General features: G+C 45.8%; 2 protein-coding genes across 2 annotated transcripts; both read left to right on the top strand.

Annotated features, from left to right (window-relative positions):
* The first annotated feature begins 371 nt into the window (after positions 1-371).
* Positions 372-15,507, top strand: LOC120666186 (DEAD-box ATP-dependent RNA helicase 28-like). The gene is made up of 19 exons (XM_039945972.1): positions 372-916; positions 1,064-1,237; positions 2,304-2,372; positions 2,449-2,555; positions 3,557-3,635; positions 4,017-4,190; positions 4,351-4,499; positions 4,868-4,963; positions 5,298-5,400; positions 6,161-6,223; positions 6,479-6,540; positions 6,886-6,982; positions 7,378-7,496; positions 7,573-7,615; positions 7,756-7,857; positions 13,536-13,631; positions 13,726-13,809; positions 14,681-14,967; positions 15,129-15,507. Exons 1-19 carry the CDS (start codon positions 458-460, stop codon positions 15,145-15,147), a joined length of 2,382 nt encoding a protein of 793 aa, XP_039801906.1. The 5' UTR covers positions 372-457; the 3' UTR covers positions 15,148-15,507.
* LOC120666187 lies at positions 15,488-16,600 on the top strand. Its single transcript, XM_039945973.1, has one exon. The coding sequence runs from the start codon at positions 15,521-15,523 to the stop codon at positions 16,592-16,594; it is 1,074 nt and encodes a 357-aa protein (XP_039801907.1). The 5' UTR covers positions 15,488-15,520; the 3' UTR covers positions 16,595-16,600.
* The last annotated feature ends 216 nt before the right edge of the window (positions 16,601-16,816 follow it).

Raw genomic sequence — 16,816 nt, 5'->3', positions numbered from 1 at the left:
TCGCGAGAGGGCGGCGCGAGGAGCGGTCGGGAGGTTGGGGGAGGAGGCCGAACAGAAGATTTTCGCTATATATACCAGTGGCAGAAGCGGGTAATTATATGAAAATTTCGTGTGGAGGTTTGTAACCCTCGAGCGCAAAAGCTCGGGAAGCTCCTCTCGCGGAGCTTTTCGACCCTAGGCAAAAAGTAGCTTTTGGATCCCGTCGCTGGTGGGAAAAGCAGAGCTGTTTGGGAGAGATTGTAGCTTTTCTAGCTAGTTTGAGTAGCAAAAGCTGCAGGAAGCTAAAACAGAGCCTAATTCTGAACGTCCCCTGGTCTCATTGGACGGCCCATTAAAAGGCCCAGCCCATGGCCTCCGCTCTCCTCCACGAAACCCTCGCTCGCTTCCCCCTCCCACCCAGCGCGCCGGAAAAGCCAGCTCACAGCCCTCCTCTGCGCCCCTCTCCCCGCCCTTCGCCATGGACCCCAGCTTCCGGTTCGACCCGGACGGCTCCGACGAGGAGGCCGCGGCGGCCCCCTCGGCGCGGCGCAAGCAGGCGCAGTCACCGTGGGAGTTCTCGTCCTACGCGGAGTCCGTGGCGGCGGAGCACGCGCGCCGCCGGACCACCTCCATCGACGAGAAGATCTCGCAGCTGCGCAAGGGACGCGGCAAGCCGGTCCTCTCCGACGACTCCGAGGGCGGGAGCGGGAGCGGGGAGGACGATAGCGATGAGGAGGAGGTGGAGGGGGAGAGCGGGGACGAGGAGGACGAGCTGGAGGAGAGCGAGAACGAGGAGGAAGAGGCGGAGGAGGCAGAGGGGAGTGGCAATGAAGAGGAGGAAGTTGAGGGGAGCGGCGATGAGGAGGTGGGCAGCGAGGGGGAGGGGGAGGAGGAAGAAGGCGAGCAGGGAGAAGAGGAAGAGGAGGGTGGCGATGAGGTGAGTTCTATTCTCAACCTCGTTCTGTTCTGTAAAGGTTTAGTTACTTGTGCTGTGTTGGCAAACAAACTGGGTTGCTCAGCAATCAGCATGATGGGTATTTGCTGTTTTCTATGTTGTGAAATGCTTGTTAATCGGCAATGACAGGACGAAGAAACGGCCGAGCAGAATGGCACAAGCGGCACAGTGGATACTTCTAAATTTTTCGCATCTTCAGAGGGAGCTTCGTTCCATGCAAATTCGTTCCTTGAGCTCAACTTGTCCCGCCCACTAGTTCGAGCTTGTGAAGCACTTGGTTACCAGAAACCAACCCCAATCCAGGTTTGCACTTGCAACTCATTACTAGGCCATGATTAAGACTTAAGAGTTGGTGCCAAATGCCCAATTCCGCCCTCTTGCAGTCCTTAAGATATTTCAGATTCTCAGAGCACTTGATATTCACTGTTTGATGTTACCTCATTTGCTAATTTCACATTTAAAGAACTTGTTGGTATCTTGAGAAAATGTCACTAATATCTTTTATGCTTCACCTATATATCTTGTTTTGTTATTGGCTCAGTAGGAATGAGAATTTAGGTGGGACAAGTGACAGAAAATTTTTGGGTCAATTGAAGCTCATTTTTGTCCATGGAGTGATCATAATTGATATGGAAATGTTTTCTAAAGGGAACTCTTTTTATTATGCCTTCTGAATTTAGATCAAATTACAGGCACAACACCCTTTCGAACATTGTATAATGAAATAGAAAGGATTTTCAAAGCATAAGTGAACGCAGGACATAGTCTACGGTTTCAAAAATCTTCAGAGTGTATCTGTATATTATGAACATATCTCACTGCAGGAGCGATATAACTATGTTTTTTTAGATAAATGTGATATGAGTATTCTAGTCTAGGGTGCATATAATGGTCAGAGTTTGTTTAGGTTACATCAACCTTTCATTTTGTTCATGTGGCATTTACAAGGAACATGCATTGAAATATCTCTAGGCTGTTACATTAGTTGACCTTTGGGTCATTATGCTGATAGCCCTGCTTTTTAATGTCAAATATCCAGTTATGATGAGTATTAGCTGCACATCCACTTGCCACTTGCTGAGTGGAATTCTGTAAAAGGAAATATTAATATGATAAACTATGCCTGTTGACAGGCTAAACCGCTAAAGGCAGATTTCTGTTACTACTAACACGTTTATAAGAGTTGGCAGTTAGGGGCTTAGGGCCAAACATTACCTATATATAAATGCACATTATCTCCTTAATTGATAAAGAAATAATTTATTGTTTCTGTTATGGAACACTTTCATAAAAGTAAAATTTAGTGGTTGTGCTGGCAACTTAATTTTGTTTCGAATATCAATTTTTTACTCAACCATGAATATTCCAGGCTGCTTGCATACCTTTGGCATTAACTGGAAGAGACATATGTGGTAGTGCTATAACGGGATCTGGAAAGGTATCTCTAATGACACATATTCTTTAGGGTATTTTGCGGTAGTATATACATAGTGTGACTAATCTCTTTAAGTTAGACAGCTGCTTTCTCTTTACCTGTGCTGGAACGTCTACTTTTCCGACCAAAACGTGTACCTGCAATTAGGGTGCTTATTCTTACTCCTACCAGAGAATTGGCTGCTCAGTAAGTTCTTTGTGTTCATAATATTCATTTTCTTATGTGACCATATTTCATCCTGCCTCATTTTTGTGGTGTTATTTCATCAAACATAATTGAAACTACAATGGTACTGTCTAAGTGAACTCCATTTCCCTCCTTTAATTGTGCATGCTGTTGCAATTGTATTGGTTTGTTTTAGTCTGTACTTTTGTAGGAGCTGTACGCCAGGGATATGAATGCTGGGTCCCTTTTATATTTTGTTGTATTATTGGATATCCCTTAAAATTTGGGCCTTTTCTATGCCCTGTTGAAACAATGTTCATTAGGTTCATAGATTTTTTGTTTTCATGTTCCCTAAATATTCTTGATTGGCCTTTCGTTTGATGTCAACTTTGGGACTTTTGGGCTGTTGGCATGATCTGTAACTTTGGATCAGGAATCTGTTGCTTATCATTAAGGGCATAGTGCGTTGATGTGATATTTTGAAGGCATTTTTTCTCAATAATTTTTTGAATTGTAATAAGGAAAAATAATGGCAGATGTCCACTTGCTCTTGCTCTTCTATAGAACATTACTTGCAAACATGTTAATAAAATAGGGCCAGTCTATTTTTCTTTATTGTTCACTTTGCTGAACTGCTATGGAAAGTTACCTTAATTCACTATAATACTCCCTCCATTCTCTTTTGATAGCTATATTTCACCTTGACACAATGACCAAGGAAAATAACCTTACTTATTATCATATAATAAATGCAACACACTTTTTTTGTTGGTCCTCCAATATTTTAACCGGAAACTCCTCGTAGCTAGTGCTATTTCTTGCCATAGCCCATGCCAACTGCCAATAGCAAATATAGCTATCATTTATGAACATTTGAGTTTTTGAAATATAGCTATCAAAAGAGAATGGAGGGAGTAACACATAGTTAATTTTTGTACTCATCAATATTCTTACTTCTACGTGCACTACCAGTTACTACTTACTAGTGAACTGCTTAACATCCATACCTCTACAATGAGCAGGATCCATAGTATGATTGAGAAGTTGGCCCAGTTTACTGATATCAGATGTTGTCTCATTGTTGGAGGACTTTCAACTAAGGTATTCTTGCATGCATTTTGTTCTATTAGGTTCATGTTTTCCCAACCCTTTTCTCCTTTTTCTATAGCTTTGTGCTGCATTAGGATATAAATGCTTTAATTCCATTTTAGTCGTGGTTGTATATTGAGCTAGCCAGGTTTTGATATTTGATATCTGGCCTACTATTTTTTAGTACTCTTGTCCAATGTATTACAACTTGTTGTCTTGCTATTTATATAAGCTTTTGATCATTTGACTTGTACACTATAATCTTGGAATTCGTGGTAATATTTTATGTTCTGGTTTCTTCTGTTATTGCCCTCTGCTGTTTTTTTTCTTTTCCCTGGTCAAATGCTGCCTAACACTTATCTGTTACAATCTTTCTAATGAAATGCTACTCAGGTTCAAGAGGTAGCTCTAAGGTCAATGCCTGACATCGTTGTAGCCACTCCTGGGCGCATAATAGATCATGTACGCAATTCTCTCTCGGTTGGGCTTGAAGATTTAGCTGTCGTGATCCTTGATGAGGCTGACCGTCTGCTAGAACTGGGTTTCAGTGCTGAAATTCAAGAACTGGTAACTGTCGAACTCCTGTGTTGCTAGTTTCCTGTTGTCTTACACTTCTATGGTAATATTCATGAAACAAATACTGGAGTTGACACAATTGAGTCCTAGTTTTTTGTTGTATTGTTTGAACTCCATATTTTCACCTCACATTTTCCTAATAATCTTACAGATTCGCATGTGTCCGAAAAGGAGGCAGACTATGCTTTTCTCTGCTACGATGACAGAAGAAATTGATGAACTTGTAAAGCTTTCACTAAATAAGCCAGTCCGTCTTGAAGCTGATCCTTCTCTGAAACGGCCTGCAACATTGACTGAAGAGTATGCCTCCATCCCAAAATATAGCTATGTTTATGTTTGTCCTAAATCAAACTTTTTTATCTTTGCCAACAATGCAATATCTCTAAATATAATTAATTTCAAGTACAAATACATATTATGATAGTTTCGCATTGAATTTGTTAGCATCATGTTTACATTGTTAATCTTTTTTAATTGTTCATTATTTATGGTTAAATTTGAAGATATTTGACTTAGAACAAATCTAAGCCTAGCTATATTCTGGGACGGAGGGAGTATGATTTATGCCGTTATGTTTTGAGAGTAGACATCTTCATCTGCTTAATGCCTATGTATTCATGAATCTATGTGAATGCTAGTTTTATTTGTATGCTCCCATTTTTATACAGGTTTGTTAGAATACGACGAGCGCGTGAATCAAACCAAGAAGCTGTTCTACTTGCACTTTGTTTGAAGACTTTCAAGCAAAACGTCATCATCTTTAGGTTTGTGTTCTTGGTAGCTTGGAAACTTTTAGTTTCTTGAGTTTGAGGAATGAGGACTCCTTTACTGGTACTATAATGGACACTAGCTGTCTATATTCCTTCTTGTTATGTTAGCCTGGAAAGTGCCCAAGAATCAGGTTGTACTGGATTGTTACTCCTTACACAAAAACTCAATTTGCTGATTCAGACTCCATGAGATTTGGTGTGTGTATGTGTGCGTATATAACAATTATGTTTTTGCACTGAAGCCACCTCACCAATTTGATCATATTTAATAGTGTATTTTACTATTTTTTATCATCATATTGACATTTCATGCCTTGTTCCCTTGCAGTGGGACAAAGCAATCTGCTCACAGGTTAAAAATAATATTTGGTCTCTCTGGCCTGAAAGCTGCCGAACTTCATGGCAACCTTACTCAGGCCCAGCGACTTGAGGTAATTTATTTGTCACATGATGTTAATTGTTATGTTTCAAAAAAATTCCTGGGTATACGAGGCCAACCTTGCAGAGTCCCTTTCAATTTTGGGTAAATGATGTAAGCTGTTATTTTACAAAATTTCTGTTATTCTAATGTGTTCAATGGAAGATGTTGGAGCACTATTATAATGCTATAGCTTACCAAATTGTGTACGAACTGTCTCATGGTTAAATCAGTTTACATGCCATCTACTAGCCTTTTTTTCTCTGTATTCACACTTAATATGCTCTGCTTCTCAACATATCAAATAGTCCCTATGATAAGCTTGCTGTGTGGTGGGAGCTGGTTGAGCTAGAATAATTTGCCGTGCAGATAGCTAGTAGGATCAAAACATGATGCATATACTTACTGCAGAAAAGCTGCACACTGACTTGACTCGCACCATATTGTAGGTTTAAGATGCTGACCATAATAATTCGTCACACTGTTTTTCCAACAAAGGAACTGCGTAGATTGATTATTGCCAGCCTGGGCCTAACTGAGCACTTTGAGATCACACTACGCCAATCAACTTCATCGGATCATAAATATATATTTCTGTCTGGTTAATGATGAAATCAGAAAATTTAGATGAGATATTATTTGCAATAAGACACTTATGCTCAATTTGTTTTGGTAATCTAATAGTATACATGCAATTCTGAACATTTCAGTTCATTGAGTCATATTGTGATATATCTTCCTCCAATCTGATGGATAATTTTATTGATCTATAGGCTTTGGAACTTTTCAAGAAACAAGAAACAGACTTTCTGATTGCCACTGATATTGCTGCTCGTGTAAGAAACGAACTCATCTCACATTGTGATTCTCTTTTACTTTGTTGAGATATATGTGCTTTTTACTACAAAAGAGGCTATTACTTCCAAAAAAAGCAGTGTATCCTATGAAATTAAACATTAGAAGATACATGGGTTGATATTTAATGATTCTATTGACGAAAAAACCAGTGTATCCTATGAAATTAAACGTTAGAAGATACATGGGTTGATATTTTAATGGTTTTATTGACGAATTGTTGGTTTAACTTGTAGGGGATTGATATCGTTGGTGTTCGAACTGTAATAAATTTTGCTTGCCCACGAGATGTCAAAACGTAAGTTCTATATAAGTTATGTATGATTGAGAAGTTTTAAATACATACGGAAAAGCTTCATGTCCTTGAGCATAGTTCTTGATGGGAACATTGTGAGATACTGATTGATGAGTTTACATCTTTCACATTTTCTGTCAGTATTCAGTGTTGTGTTTGCACCATGAATTCTCTTTTTTTTCTATGTTCTCCCCTTCCAGACTTACTACTAAATCATTCCATAGCCTTCCATTTTTATTAAATGAACTTTGACCCGGGGTTTCATTTGCCACTCATTTGTGACATCCTAATTCCCGCAAACTTTTCTGATTTTAGCCATGCTCTTCTATATTGTTTATGTTATTGCAGATATCTTCATCGTGTTGGCCGCACAGCGCGGGCAGGGAGGGAAGGATATGCTGTGACATTTGTAACGGATGATGATAGATCCCTCTTGAAAGCAATTGTAAGAATTCTTGTGATATGCTAAGGATAAAACAAATGCTACAATTCTTTGGCATAGATCATAGATGTACGCATAGAACTGTTGATATTCTAATAAAGTAATAATCATATTGTGTTAGTGTATAAATGTATAATCCAACCTTTACCTGCCTTAGCTTGAGAGTGGCAGTTTGTTTTGAATTTCCTTCATTCTATTATTTTATAACCAAAGAATAACTAACGAGAACATTTGAGCTGTGATCAGTTTCATGAGGATGTAAGTGTTAGATAGTTGTAGTATGTGACTCATAGGGCTTTTAAGTTTCTGCCCTTAATTGATGTACGCAACATTTGTTAATGATGGTAATTTGCCTTGATTTGGTTGGTGCTGATTGGTTTATCTGAATCAAATTTCAGGCAAAGAAAGCCGGTTCACAGCTGAAAAGCCGCATCGTTGCAGAGAAACCTGTGGCTGATTGTGCAAAATTGATTGAGCAACTAGAAGACCAAATTTCTACTATCATTCGAGAAGAAAGGTTAGTTTGACACTACTGTGCTAGACTTCTGTAACTTTCATCCACTGCGTGAGTATTTATGCCTTTTTTGTTTTAGGGAAGAAATGGAAGTGAGGAAAGCTGAAATGGAATTAGCAAAGGTAATCTTTTGGAAGTTCCACTTTTCCCTTAATAAATAGTTCTTCTTTCCTGTGAATGTCACTAAGTTGACCATAACTCAGTTTAAGAAGTCTGACTGTATGCATTTATACCTTTGCCATTACATCTTTGAATATACCAGGTAGAAAATATGATGGCTCATAAGGACGATATATACTCACGGCCAAAGAGAACCTGGTTTGCTACTGAAAAAGAAAAGAAGCTTTTGGCAAAGGCTGCTAAAGTAAGTTAATCCCTAATTCTATCAAGGGTTATGCACTTTATTCGGGTGAGGTGTTTTGTATTTATCTTGTGCAGATTTCATATATTTCTCTTGCCTCTTGCTATTATTTTTTTTATTTCTCATTTATTTGTATTGATTTTTCTTTGACTGTTATTTATTTGCTAACTTTTTTCATCTTTAATTGCAACATTAGCACTCTTGTTCTTCATTATATGGGATTTTATGTCCACAATACATGTAGTAATTCTGATATAAAACCATCAAATTACTGAGAACCAGAGAACATAGTTATGAGTTTCATAATTGTATCCAATGCTAAGTGTCCATTGTCCTAGGAGAAAATTTCATTGTAAAAGGCTCTACATCAATGGGAATGGTCCCCCTAGTTCCATATATGTATCTGCTCACTTGGCTCACTCACGAGTAATTTGCTTGACCTGTTGATCCATTCCTAATTCTCTTTCCCCACTTCTGCCTATTCCTCACATCCCCAGCCCCTTAGCTTGGAGCAGATGTCAGAATCCAGGTAGTATATTGCGGTTTGGTCAAAGTGTCAAACAAAGTGAGGGTGGAGGAGTCGGATTCAGTGGCAAGAGGAGAATCCTCAATGGCCCAGCATTGCCAAGGTCCCACCTAGCTCCACTAAGGTGTCCAGCTTGGCCTACTTATGTGGCATCCCGCCAGCCTGCTGATTTGGAGGGGAAATCATGGCGGTTGGCTGGTACCTAGAGCATTTGGATCTTAGCAAAAATAATCATGTTCTTTTTTGTCGTGGTGTGCAAACCCACAGCCGGGTGGCGTAGTGCACCCGTCTAAACCCAGAGGGTGACTACTCGGGTGTTAGCTAGGATTAGCCCAATCTCGGTGGAAGAACGCGATGAACACGGTAGGTTTAGAGTGGTTCGGGCCGCCGGAGCGTAATATCCTAGTAACCCTACGTACACTGTGTGTTGTATTGCTTGCCCCTCAAGAGGTTGAGAGTCTTGGCATGTCTAGTGCTGAGTCCAGAGTTAGTCTGTGTGTATATGTGTTCTAGCGGGCGTGCTCTCCCTTTTATATGTCCAAGGGGAGCACGTACACTGAGCGGGGCCCCGACATGTGGACCCGGCGATGTATTATAAACTACACTTTGGCCTTCAATGCCTCAGATCCGGAGATCTTGTCGTCGTCTTCCGTGCGTAGCTTCTGACCAGGGATGGTCTTGAGCTGTCCTGTCAGAGTAGAGTCTAGCCTCTGCAGCCGCGCGTCGAGGTCATGATGAAGCGCCGAACTACTGGCTCAGTCCACTGTAGCAGCGTGCACTGTTGCTCCAGTCAGTAGCTGGTCATCATGACTCGTCGCCCATGCGCGCGGCGCTGAGTCTTTAATGTTTGCCTTGGTAACTGACGAGCCGCCTCGGTAACTGGCGATCCACAGTGTGGACTGACAAAAGCTGTCCCGTGCCCAGAGGCAGCAGAGCCTGCCTCAACCACTCGCACTTAATGCGGGTGGGTGAGGGAGCTTCTAGCGGAAGGCTTGCGCCCGCGCCCGCGTCTGCGTGACACGTGGCGGCTCCGGACCTCTCCCGAGCAGCTAGCTGAGCCGAGAGCTCACGGGGGTCCGGATAGGCACGTGGAGGTCCCGGACCCATCTGTGGGAGTCCGGATGGCACGTGGAGGTCCCGGACCCACCTGCGGGGGTCTGGGTCTGCGGCCACAGGTGCTGAGCATTTCCACATCTGGGACACGTGGTGACACCAGACCCATCCCCGAGCGGGAAGCGGGTCCGGGACCGTTGGTCCGGTGAGATGGAGTCGGACCCCAAGGGTCCGGCTGCTCAGCTCCTTAAGGCGTAGTTACGGATAACTACGCGAGTCTTGGCACAGTAGGAGTGGGTACCCCAGTTGCAGGGTACCGACAGAGGCCCCCGGGCCCGCCTCGGGAGAGGCAACGAACCCGCAGGTGGGGCCATTACTGTGAGCAACTTGGCTGCTTCTGGTGCCTAGCGGTGCGCGCCGCAAGGGTCTTGTCCCGCGTCGTCCATCCTTTGGGTCATCTACTGCATCATCACGTTTGGACCTGCACATGACTTAAGGTAGATGCTTAGTAGCGTGCCCACGGGTCCAAAATCCTGTTGGCTGTAATCCTTTGAGATAGACAGCTAGGTTCAGTGAACGGAGCTCAAGGGGTCGGCCTTTAGGTTAAGAGAAAGTCCGGAACTCCAGGTTTCCAGTCCTAGGTACTACGGCACTCATTCACAGGAGGTGGTGCGTGCAGGCTTAGGGTACGGAACCAGGCTAAGCGGCTACACGGCTCCGGACCTCCCCGGAGAATGAGTGCGCTTCCCTGAACCTGCAGGTTCCCAGGGGTCCGAACCCCTTTCTTCCATGAGGGGTCTTGAGCTAAGTCACTAACTAGCCAACTCAATTCGGACCACAATCACCACACAAGAGTAAGAAGCCACGTGGGGGTTAGCGCAAACAGAATGCGTAGGTTGAAATTGGAATATAACATCCTTAGAGGCGAACTGAGAATAAACTTTTCCTTTATAACTAGATTACATGAGATGTGCGATGTAAGCCAGAACACGGGTTTATGAGGCCGGAGCTGTCCGGACCTCCGGGCCTAGTCTTAGGTACTACGGTACTCGCCCTAGGGAGGTAGAGCATGCAGACTTAGGGTACGGAACCAGGCTAAGCGGCTACACGGCTTCGGACCTCCCCGGAGGGTGAGTACGCTTCCCTGAACCTGGTTTGCAGAGGTCCGGACCCCTCCACGGGGGAGGCTCACCGGACTGGACCATACGGAAGTACTACCTAGTTACAAAGGAAAATGTTTTATTCCCTGCTGGGCCTCTAAGGGTATGACAACTTACAGAGATGTAGAGTCGGGGGTGCGACCGGAGTCGGCTTAACGTCGGAGAGAGCCACCAAACTCGGCTTAGCGCGACCGGAGTGGCCTTTCCGCCGGAGCGGGCTTGGTGCGACCGGAGTCGGCTTTCCACCGGAGCGGGCTTCCTCACATGAGTGAGGTATGCTGCGAGCTGGGATTTGTCGCTCCGCCGCTCGCAGCTTGTGAGGGGGCCCTTGACGGGTGCCCTGACTCTCGCCGACGTGCAGCGCGCGCCGCTGCCGACGGTGGCTGCTCCACGGGCACGGTTGCCCCTGGCGCAGGAAGGCGAGAGGCGCGTGGCGCGGATGACGCCACACCCTCCGTCATCTCCACGTCGTCGTCGTGGTGGGAGTGCTCAACCATCCGAACCCTGGAGATGAGCAAGAGATAAACTAAAACTAGCTAGAGTGCCTCTACCTGGCGCGCCAAATGTCGTGGAGTGCAAACCCACAGCCGGGTGGCGTAGTGCACCCGCCTAAACCCAGAGGGTGAGTACTCGGGTGTTAGCTAGGATTAGCCCAATCTCGGTGGAAGATCGCGATGAACACAATAGGTTTAGAGTGGTTCGGGCCGCTGGAGCGTAATACTCTACGTCCACTGTGTGTTGTATTGCTTGCCCCTCAAGAGGTTGAGAGTCTTGGCGTGTCTAGTGCTGAGTCCAGAGTGAGTCTGTGTGTATATGTGTTCTAGCGGGCGTGCTCTCCCTTTTATATGTCCAAGGGGAGCACGTACACTGAGCGGGGCCCCGACATGTGGACCCGGCGATGTATTATAAACTACATTTTGGCCTTCAATGCCTCAGATCCGGAGATCTTGTCGTCGGCTTCCGTGCGTAGCTTCTGACCAGCGATGGTCTTGAGCTGTCCTGTCAGAGTAGAGTCTAGCCTCTGCAGCCGCGCGTCGAGGTCATGATGAAGCGCCGAACTACTAGCTCAGTCCACTGTAGCAGCGTGCACTGTTGCTCCAGCCAGTAACTGGTCATCATGACTCGTCGCCCATGCGCACGGCGCTGAGTCTTCAATGCTTGCCTTGGTAATTGACGAGCCGCCTCGGTAACTGGCGATCCACAGTGTGGACTGACAAAAACTGCCCCGTGCCCAGAGGCAGCAGAGCCCGCCTCAACCACTCGCACTTAATGCGGGTGGGTGAGGGAGTTTCCAGCGGAAGGCTTGCGCCCGCGCCCGCGTCTGCGTGACACGTGGCGGCTCCGGACCCCTCCTGAGCAGCTAGCTGAGCCGAGAGCTCACGGGGGTCCGGATAGGCACGTGGAGGTCCTGGACCCATCCGCGGGAGTCCGGATGGCACGTGGAGGTCCCGGACCCACCTGCGGGGGTCCGGGTCCGCGGTCACATGTGCTGAGCATTTCCACCTCTGGGACACGTGGTGACACCGGACCCATCCCCGAGCGGGAAGCGGGTCCGGGACCGTTGGTCCGATGAGATGGAGTCGGACCCCAGGGGTCCGGTTGCTCAGCTCCTTAGGGCGTAGTTACGGATAACTATGCGAGTCTTGGCACAGTAGGAGTGGGTACCCCAGCTGCAGGGTACCGACATTTTTGTTCGAAGAAAGAAGACAAGTAGAGAAGGTTTTTTGTTCGAAGAAAGAAGACAAGTAGAGAAGGTTAAAAAATTAAGTGTTTTTCGGACCAATCCATTTTGAAGTGTATATGATATTCTTTAGCCTTTCATTTGTACTTGTAATGACCCGGCTTGGGAGAACGGCTAAGATTTACTCTACACGTTGTGTAAACCACACCTGCTAATTAATTCTCTTGCGCTTTTGTCCTCGCTTCGCGCAAAAGGATCGATACGGAATTAACTAACTCTCCCTGGGCTGGTATTTAAGTTGGGCAGCACTCCCTTCCGTAACCAGTATGGGATCAATCCCGCGCAGCTACAGTGCCCCGGGCTGCTACAGTACCGAAACCCCTTGCTGCTACCGTAACAGACCAAATTGGCCCAGCCCAACAAGCCCTGGGCTGTTACAATCACCCCCCTTAGGACTCGACGTCCCCGTCGAGTACTAGACCAACCTAAATACCAGGATCTCCTCTCTTGGCCACGTCCCATACGTCTAGTGCTAACGGTCCCATGTACCACGTCCGTGCGTCCAGTGCCAACGGTCCATGTGCCACGTCCGTGCGTCCAGTGCCGGCGCATCCTCGATGCCCGCGCATCTGTGCCCACACGCGCCCGTCCACATGCCAGTGGCATTTGCGACCACGCGCCCGTGCTCATGCCCGCGCACTTCTGCCCGTATGTGGCGTGAAACCGCGAGAGTCGGCTCTGATACCACTGTAACGACCCGGCCCGGGAGAACGGCTAAGATTTACTCTACACGTTGAGTAAACCACACCTGCTAATTAATTCTCTTGCGCTTTCGTCCTCGCTTCGCGCAAAAGGATTGATCCAGAATTAACTAACTCTCCCTGGGCTGGTATTTAAGTTGGGCAGCACTCCCTTCCGTAACCAGTATGGGATCAATCCCGCGCAGCTACAGTACCCCGGGCTGCTACAGTACCCGAAACCCCTTGCTGCTACCGTAACAGACCAAATTGGCCCAGCCCAACAAGCCCTGGGCTGTTACAGTACTCATCACTGACAGTGTTCCCATCCTCATGATGCACCATGGACCAGGCCTTGCAAGTTTCTACAGAAACATTTATCTTGAGATGTTCCTGATGTTCTCTTGCCTTTGTTTAAATTTCCTTTCTTAGAAGAAAATGGTTTTTTCCAAAAAAAATCCTGTTTACATTGATATTCTACACTATACAGTATCAGTAATATTTGGCTTTGTTTTTTCATCAAGGACTCTTTGGACCAAGGTAAGACTACATCTGGAGTTATTAGTGCAAAACAAGCTGAAGACCTCCGTCTGAAGGAGAAAAGGAGAAGGGAGAATGAGGTTTACAGTGTGCTTTTTAAGTGATGTTTTAGTGTTTTGTTGATAACATGCATGAGATTTGTTTTACGAACCTTTTTTCTTCTCTATTTTACAGAAGAATCTACCTAGGAAAAAGCGCCGAAGATTAGAGGCACAGCGGGAGATGTTAGAAGATGAAGAAGATGACGAAGAAGCAAAGGTTAATTTGTGCTCTACCTGTGCTGATATAGTACAGACTTTGAATTTGCTGCAGTGGTTACTGAATTTAAACTAATTGAACCAACACTCCAATATAGATCATGTTACAACTTTTTGTTCAATTTTTTCGGTTATTTTTGTTCTCTACCTGTGCTGATATAGTACAGACTACAAAGAATTTGCTGCAGTGTCTACTGAATTTAAGCTAATTGAACTAACACTCCAATATAGCTCATGTTACAACTTTTTGTTATATACCTTAAATAAAAGGTTGCTAATTAGATTCAGTTTGGGATGTGGAGTCAAGTTGTTTAAATAATCACTAGTTTCAGTAAGACTTTCTTATTGTCACATCCGAGAAGATGCTTTGAACTTGCTTTTGTATAAATGGTAAAAAAGTGCCTTTTGAAATGTACACTAAAACTTGTTACTTCGTATAAAAATTACCAAACACTTGCATAAAGAAAATTGGCCCTGAACTTCATTTCTAAGTAAGAATATTTAAATCTAATAGCCTATGGAATTGAAATCTAAAGGCTTTCTTATAGCAAGCCTTTTGAATATGTTTGTGCTTTTGCATGAATGCCATGCTACCCTGGTCGTAATCTGGAGCCTGAGTTTACTTTTCATGCCCCCTTCTAGTGGTAGCTGTGACAAAATGGAATTCTTTTCAAAAACTTCACTTTTCATGCCTTCTTCTATTGGTAGCTTAATTTCCAGGAAGCACCTCATGATTACCTTATGCAACATAAGTGTTCTCCAGTGGGGCTTAAATTATATACTTTTGTCTGGCACATTTGGTTGACTTCCTACCTATAGCATATTGATAACTGGGATACGTTCGGTTCTAAACATTGAAGAGTCTCCTACAGGAAAATAATAAAGGAGGGAAGAAGGCAAAGAAAGGCCAATCTCTTGTGGATGTGGCTTATCGTAAGGCAAAATCAATGAAGGGGGCCAGCAGACGGGGTCCTGGTGTGGGCAAAGGGAAGAATGACAAGAATGCAAGACAACACTCTGAGAAGGGCCCTACTAGGCAGGAGGAGATGCATGATCTGTTCCAGAATGATATGAGTGAATGGAAACAGGGACGTGCCTTGAAGAAAAACAACAATTTCGCCCGCAAGAAATCGAAGAATGCTTTTAAGAGCAAAGCAAGGTATGCAACCATGCTTTTTTGGTAGAAAAATTAAAGGGTATAAAATGTCTCTCTATATGGATTGTGACCGTATGAATCAGCCTAATTATATTTGACCACTGATGCAAAATGCCAGGCGCCACAACATTTCTAACTGATGTCTTTTTGTTTTGTTTTGACAGGTACAAGCGCCGAAAGTAGAACCCTCGCCATCTTGGCACTTGCAGTGTATTACATCCTTGTAGTATCATTTTTTACTGACATCTTGCACTGGAGAGTGTATTACACCCCCTTGTAGAATCATTTTTGACTGACTGGTCCTGAATAAACATCAGGATCCAGATCATGCTCCTTTTACCTTGTGCTTTTGTTGGTTGTAATTTGTAAAACTACTTCGTCGTAGCATGTAGTGATCCACATACTTTTCCCCATATCTAATGCTCCCTGTAAACCTATTCCCGCTTTCCACATCATTGTATTACCACCAGTCTTGTAATTCTTGTGCCGAAGCGCCGACCTCTGCTGTTGTGCGCCTTATTTACCACATCACTTGTAACAGTATCCCTTGCTCGGTATGTTCCTGCTCCTTCGCTTACTATTTCAAGTTTGCTGTCACTATTCCATTCCAAACTTTTTGCTGCATCTGGAAGTTCCTTCCCTACATGGCAAGCCTTCTTCCTGTTGCTCTCTCCAGTCTTCGCCATCCCAGCTTTCATCGAAGTGTGCATTCCTCCCTCCCTCTTTCACTTTATTCTTCGCTCCGCTGCATCTTGGCAATCTGCAGCGGCCTGACTATGGGACCTCGTCCTTCTTCATAAACCGGTTGTCAGCTGTGGAGGTCCTGGGGAAGCAGACTCATCAGCAGCGGAGAGCAAGGCCGGAGGGAATGGCGGCCTGCCGGCGTGACCGCAGGATCGAGGAGAGCGCGTGGGTGGCGGAGGTGGAGGCCGTGGTGGCGGATGGCGGCGCGTCGGAGGAGGAGGTGGCACGGTGGCGGCGGCACTGCATCTACCACGTGCCGGCGTGCATCAAGGACCTGAACCCGAAGGCGTACCGGCCGCAGGTGGTGTCCCTGGGCCCGTTCCACCACGGCGAGGCCCAGCTGCGCCCCATGGACGCGCACAAGCGCCGCGCCCTGGTCCACTTCCTCCGCCGCGCGCGCCGGCCGCTGGCGGAGTTCGCGGCCGTGGTCGCCGGCGGGGCGGCGGCGGAGGAGTACGAGCGGCTGGAGGGCGCGTACGAGGGGCTCGGCGGCGAGTGGCGCGCCGCCGCTGGCGAGGAGCGGTTCGTTGAGCTCATGGTCACCGACGGGTGCTTCCTCCTGGAGGTGATCCGCGCGGCGTCCGGCTGGGAGGTGAACGACTACGCCGCCGACGACCCCGTCTTCAGCCCCCACGGGCTGCTCTACACCGTGCCCTACATCCGCCGCGACATGCTCCTGATCGAGAACCAGCTGCCGCTGCTCGTCCTCGACCGCCTCCTTGCCGTCGAGACAGGCAAGGACGGGGTACGTGTGCTTCAAGTTCAAGTTCTACGTGCGGATTTCGAGCTGGATTTAATTATTTGCACGATGGAATTGTTTAAATTATTTGGCACTGATGTGATGAAACTTTTGATTTGGCTGAAGATCATCGCCGTACTCTTTTAAAGCGCAGTCAAATGGTTCTTTATTTTGTGCTTTATTTAATTTGCTTTGGCCAAGCAAGAAAGTGAAAGCGAGCCCCGGCTCGCCGGACGACGAGATTCCCAGAAGGGAAAAGAAACCACCAGAAGTGGTAGATGAAAACCGACCCGATTTCTCATTGAGTCGGGAACTGTACCCCACAATATCCTCACCGGTATCGCCGGAGAAGAACAGGGAGAGGACATC

This window comes from Panicum virgatum, chromosome 3N, assembly GCF_016808335.1.
Source record: "Panicum virgatum strain AP13 chromosome 3N, P.virgatum_v5, whole genome shotgun sequence".
Lineage (NCBI taxonomy): Eukaryota > Viridiplantae > Streptophyta > Magnoliopsida > Poales > Poaceae > Panicum > Panicum virgatum.
The sequence above is the reverse complement of the archived record's forward strand: the minus strand, read 5'-3'. Positions and strand labels throughout refer to the sequence as shown.

Coding starts and splice junctions, on each gene's coding strand:
- LOC120666186 (XM_039945972.1), top strand. CDS start 458: ATGGACCCCAGCTTCCGGTTCGACCCGGACGGCTCCGACGAGGAGGCC. Junction 4,500..4,867: donor CCTGCAACATTGACTGAAGA/GTATGCCTCCAT, acceptor ATTTTTATACAG/GTTTGTTAGAATACGACGAG. Junction 7,858..13,535: donor TTTTGGCAAAGGCTGCTAAA/GTAAGTTAATCC, acceptor TTTTTCATCAAG/GACTCTTTGGACCAAGGTAA.
- LOC120666187 (XM_039945973.1), top strand. CDS start 15,521: ATGTTCCTGCTCCTTCGCTTACTATTTCAAGTTTGCTGTCACTATTCC.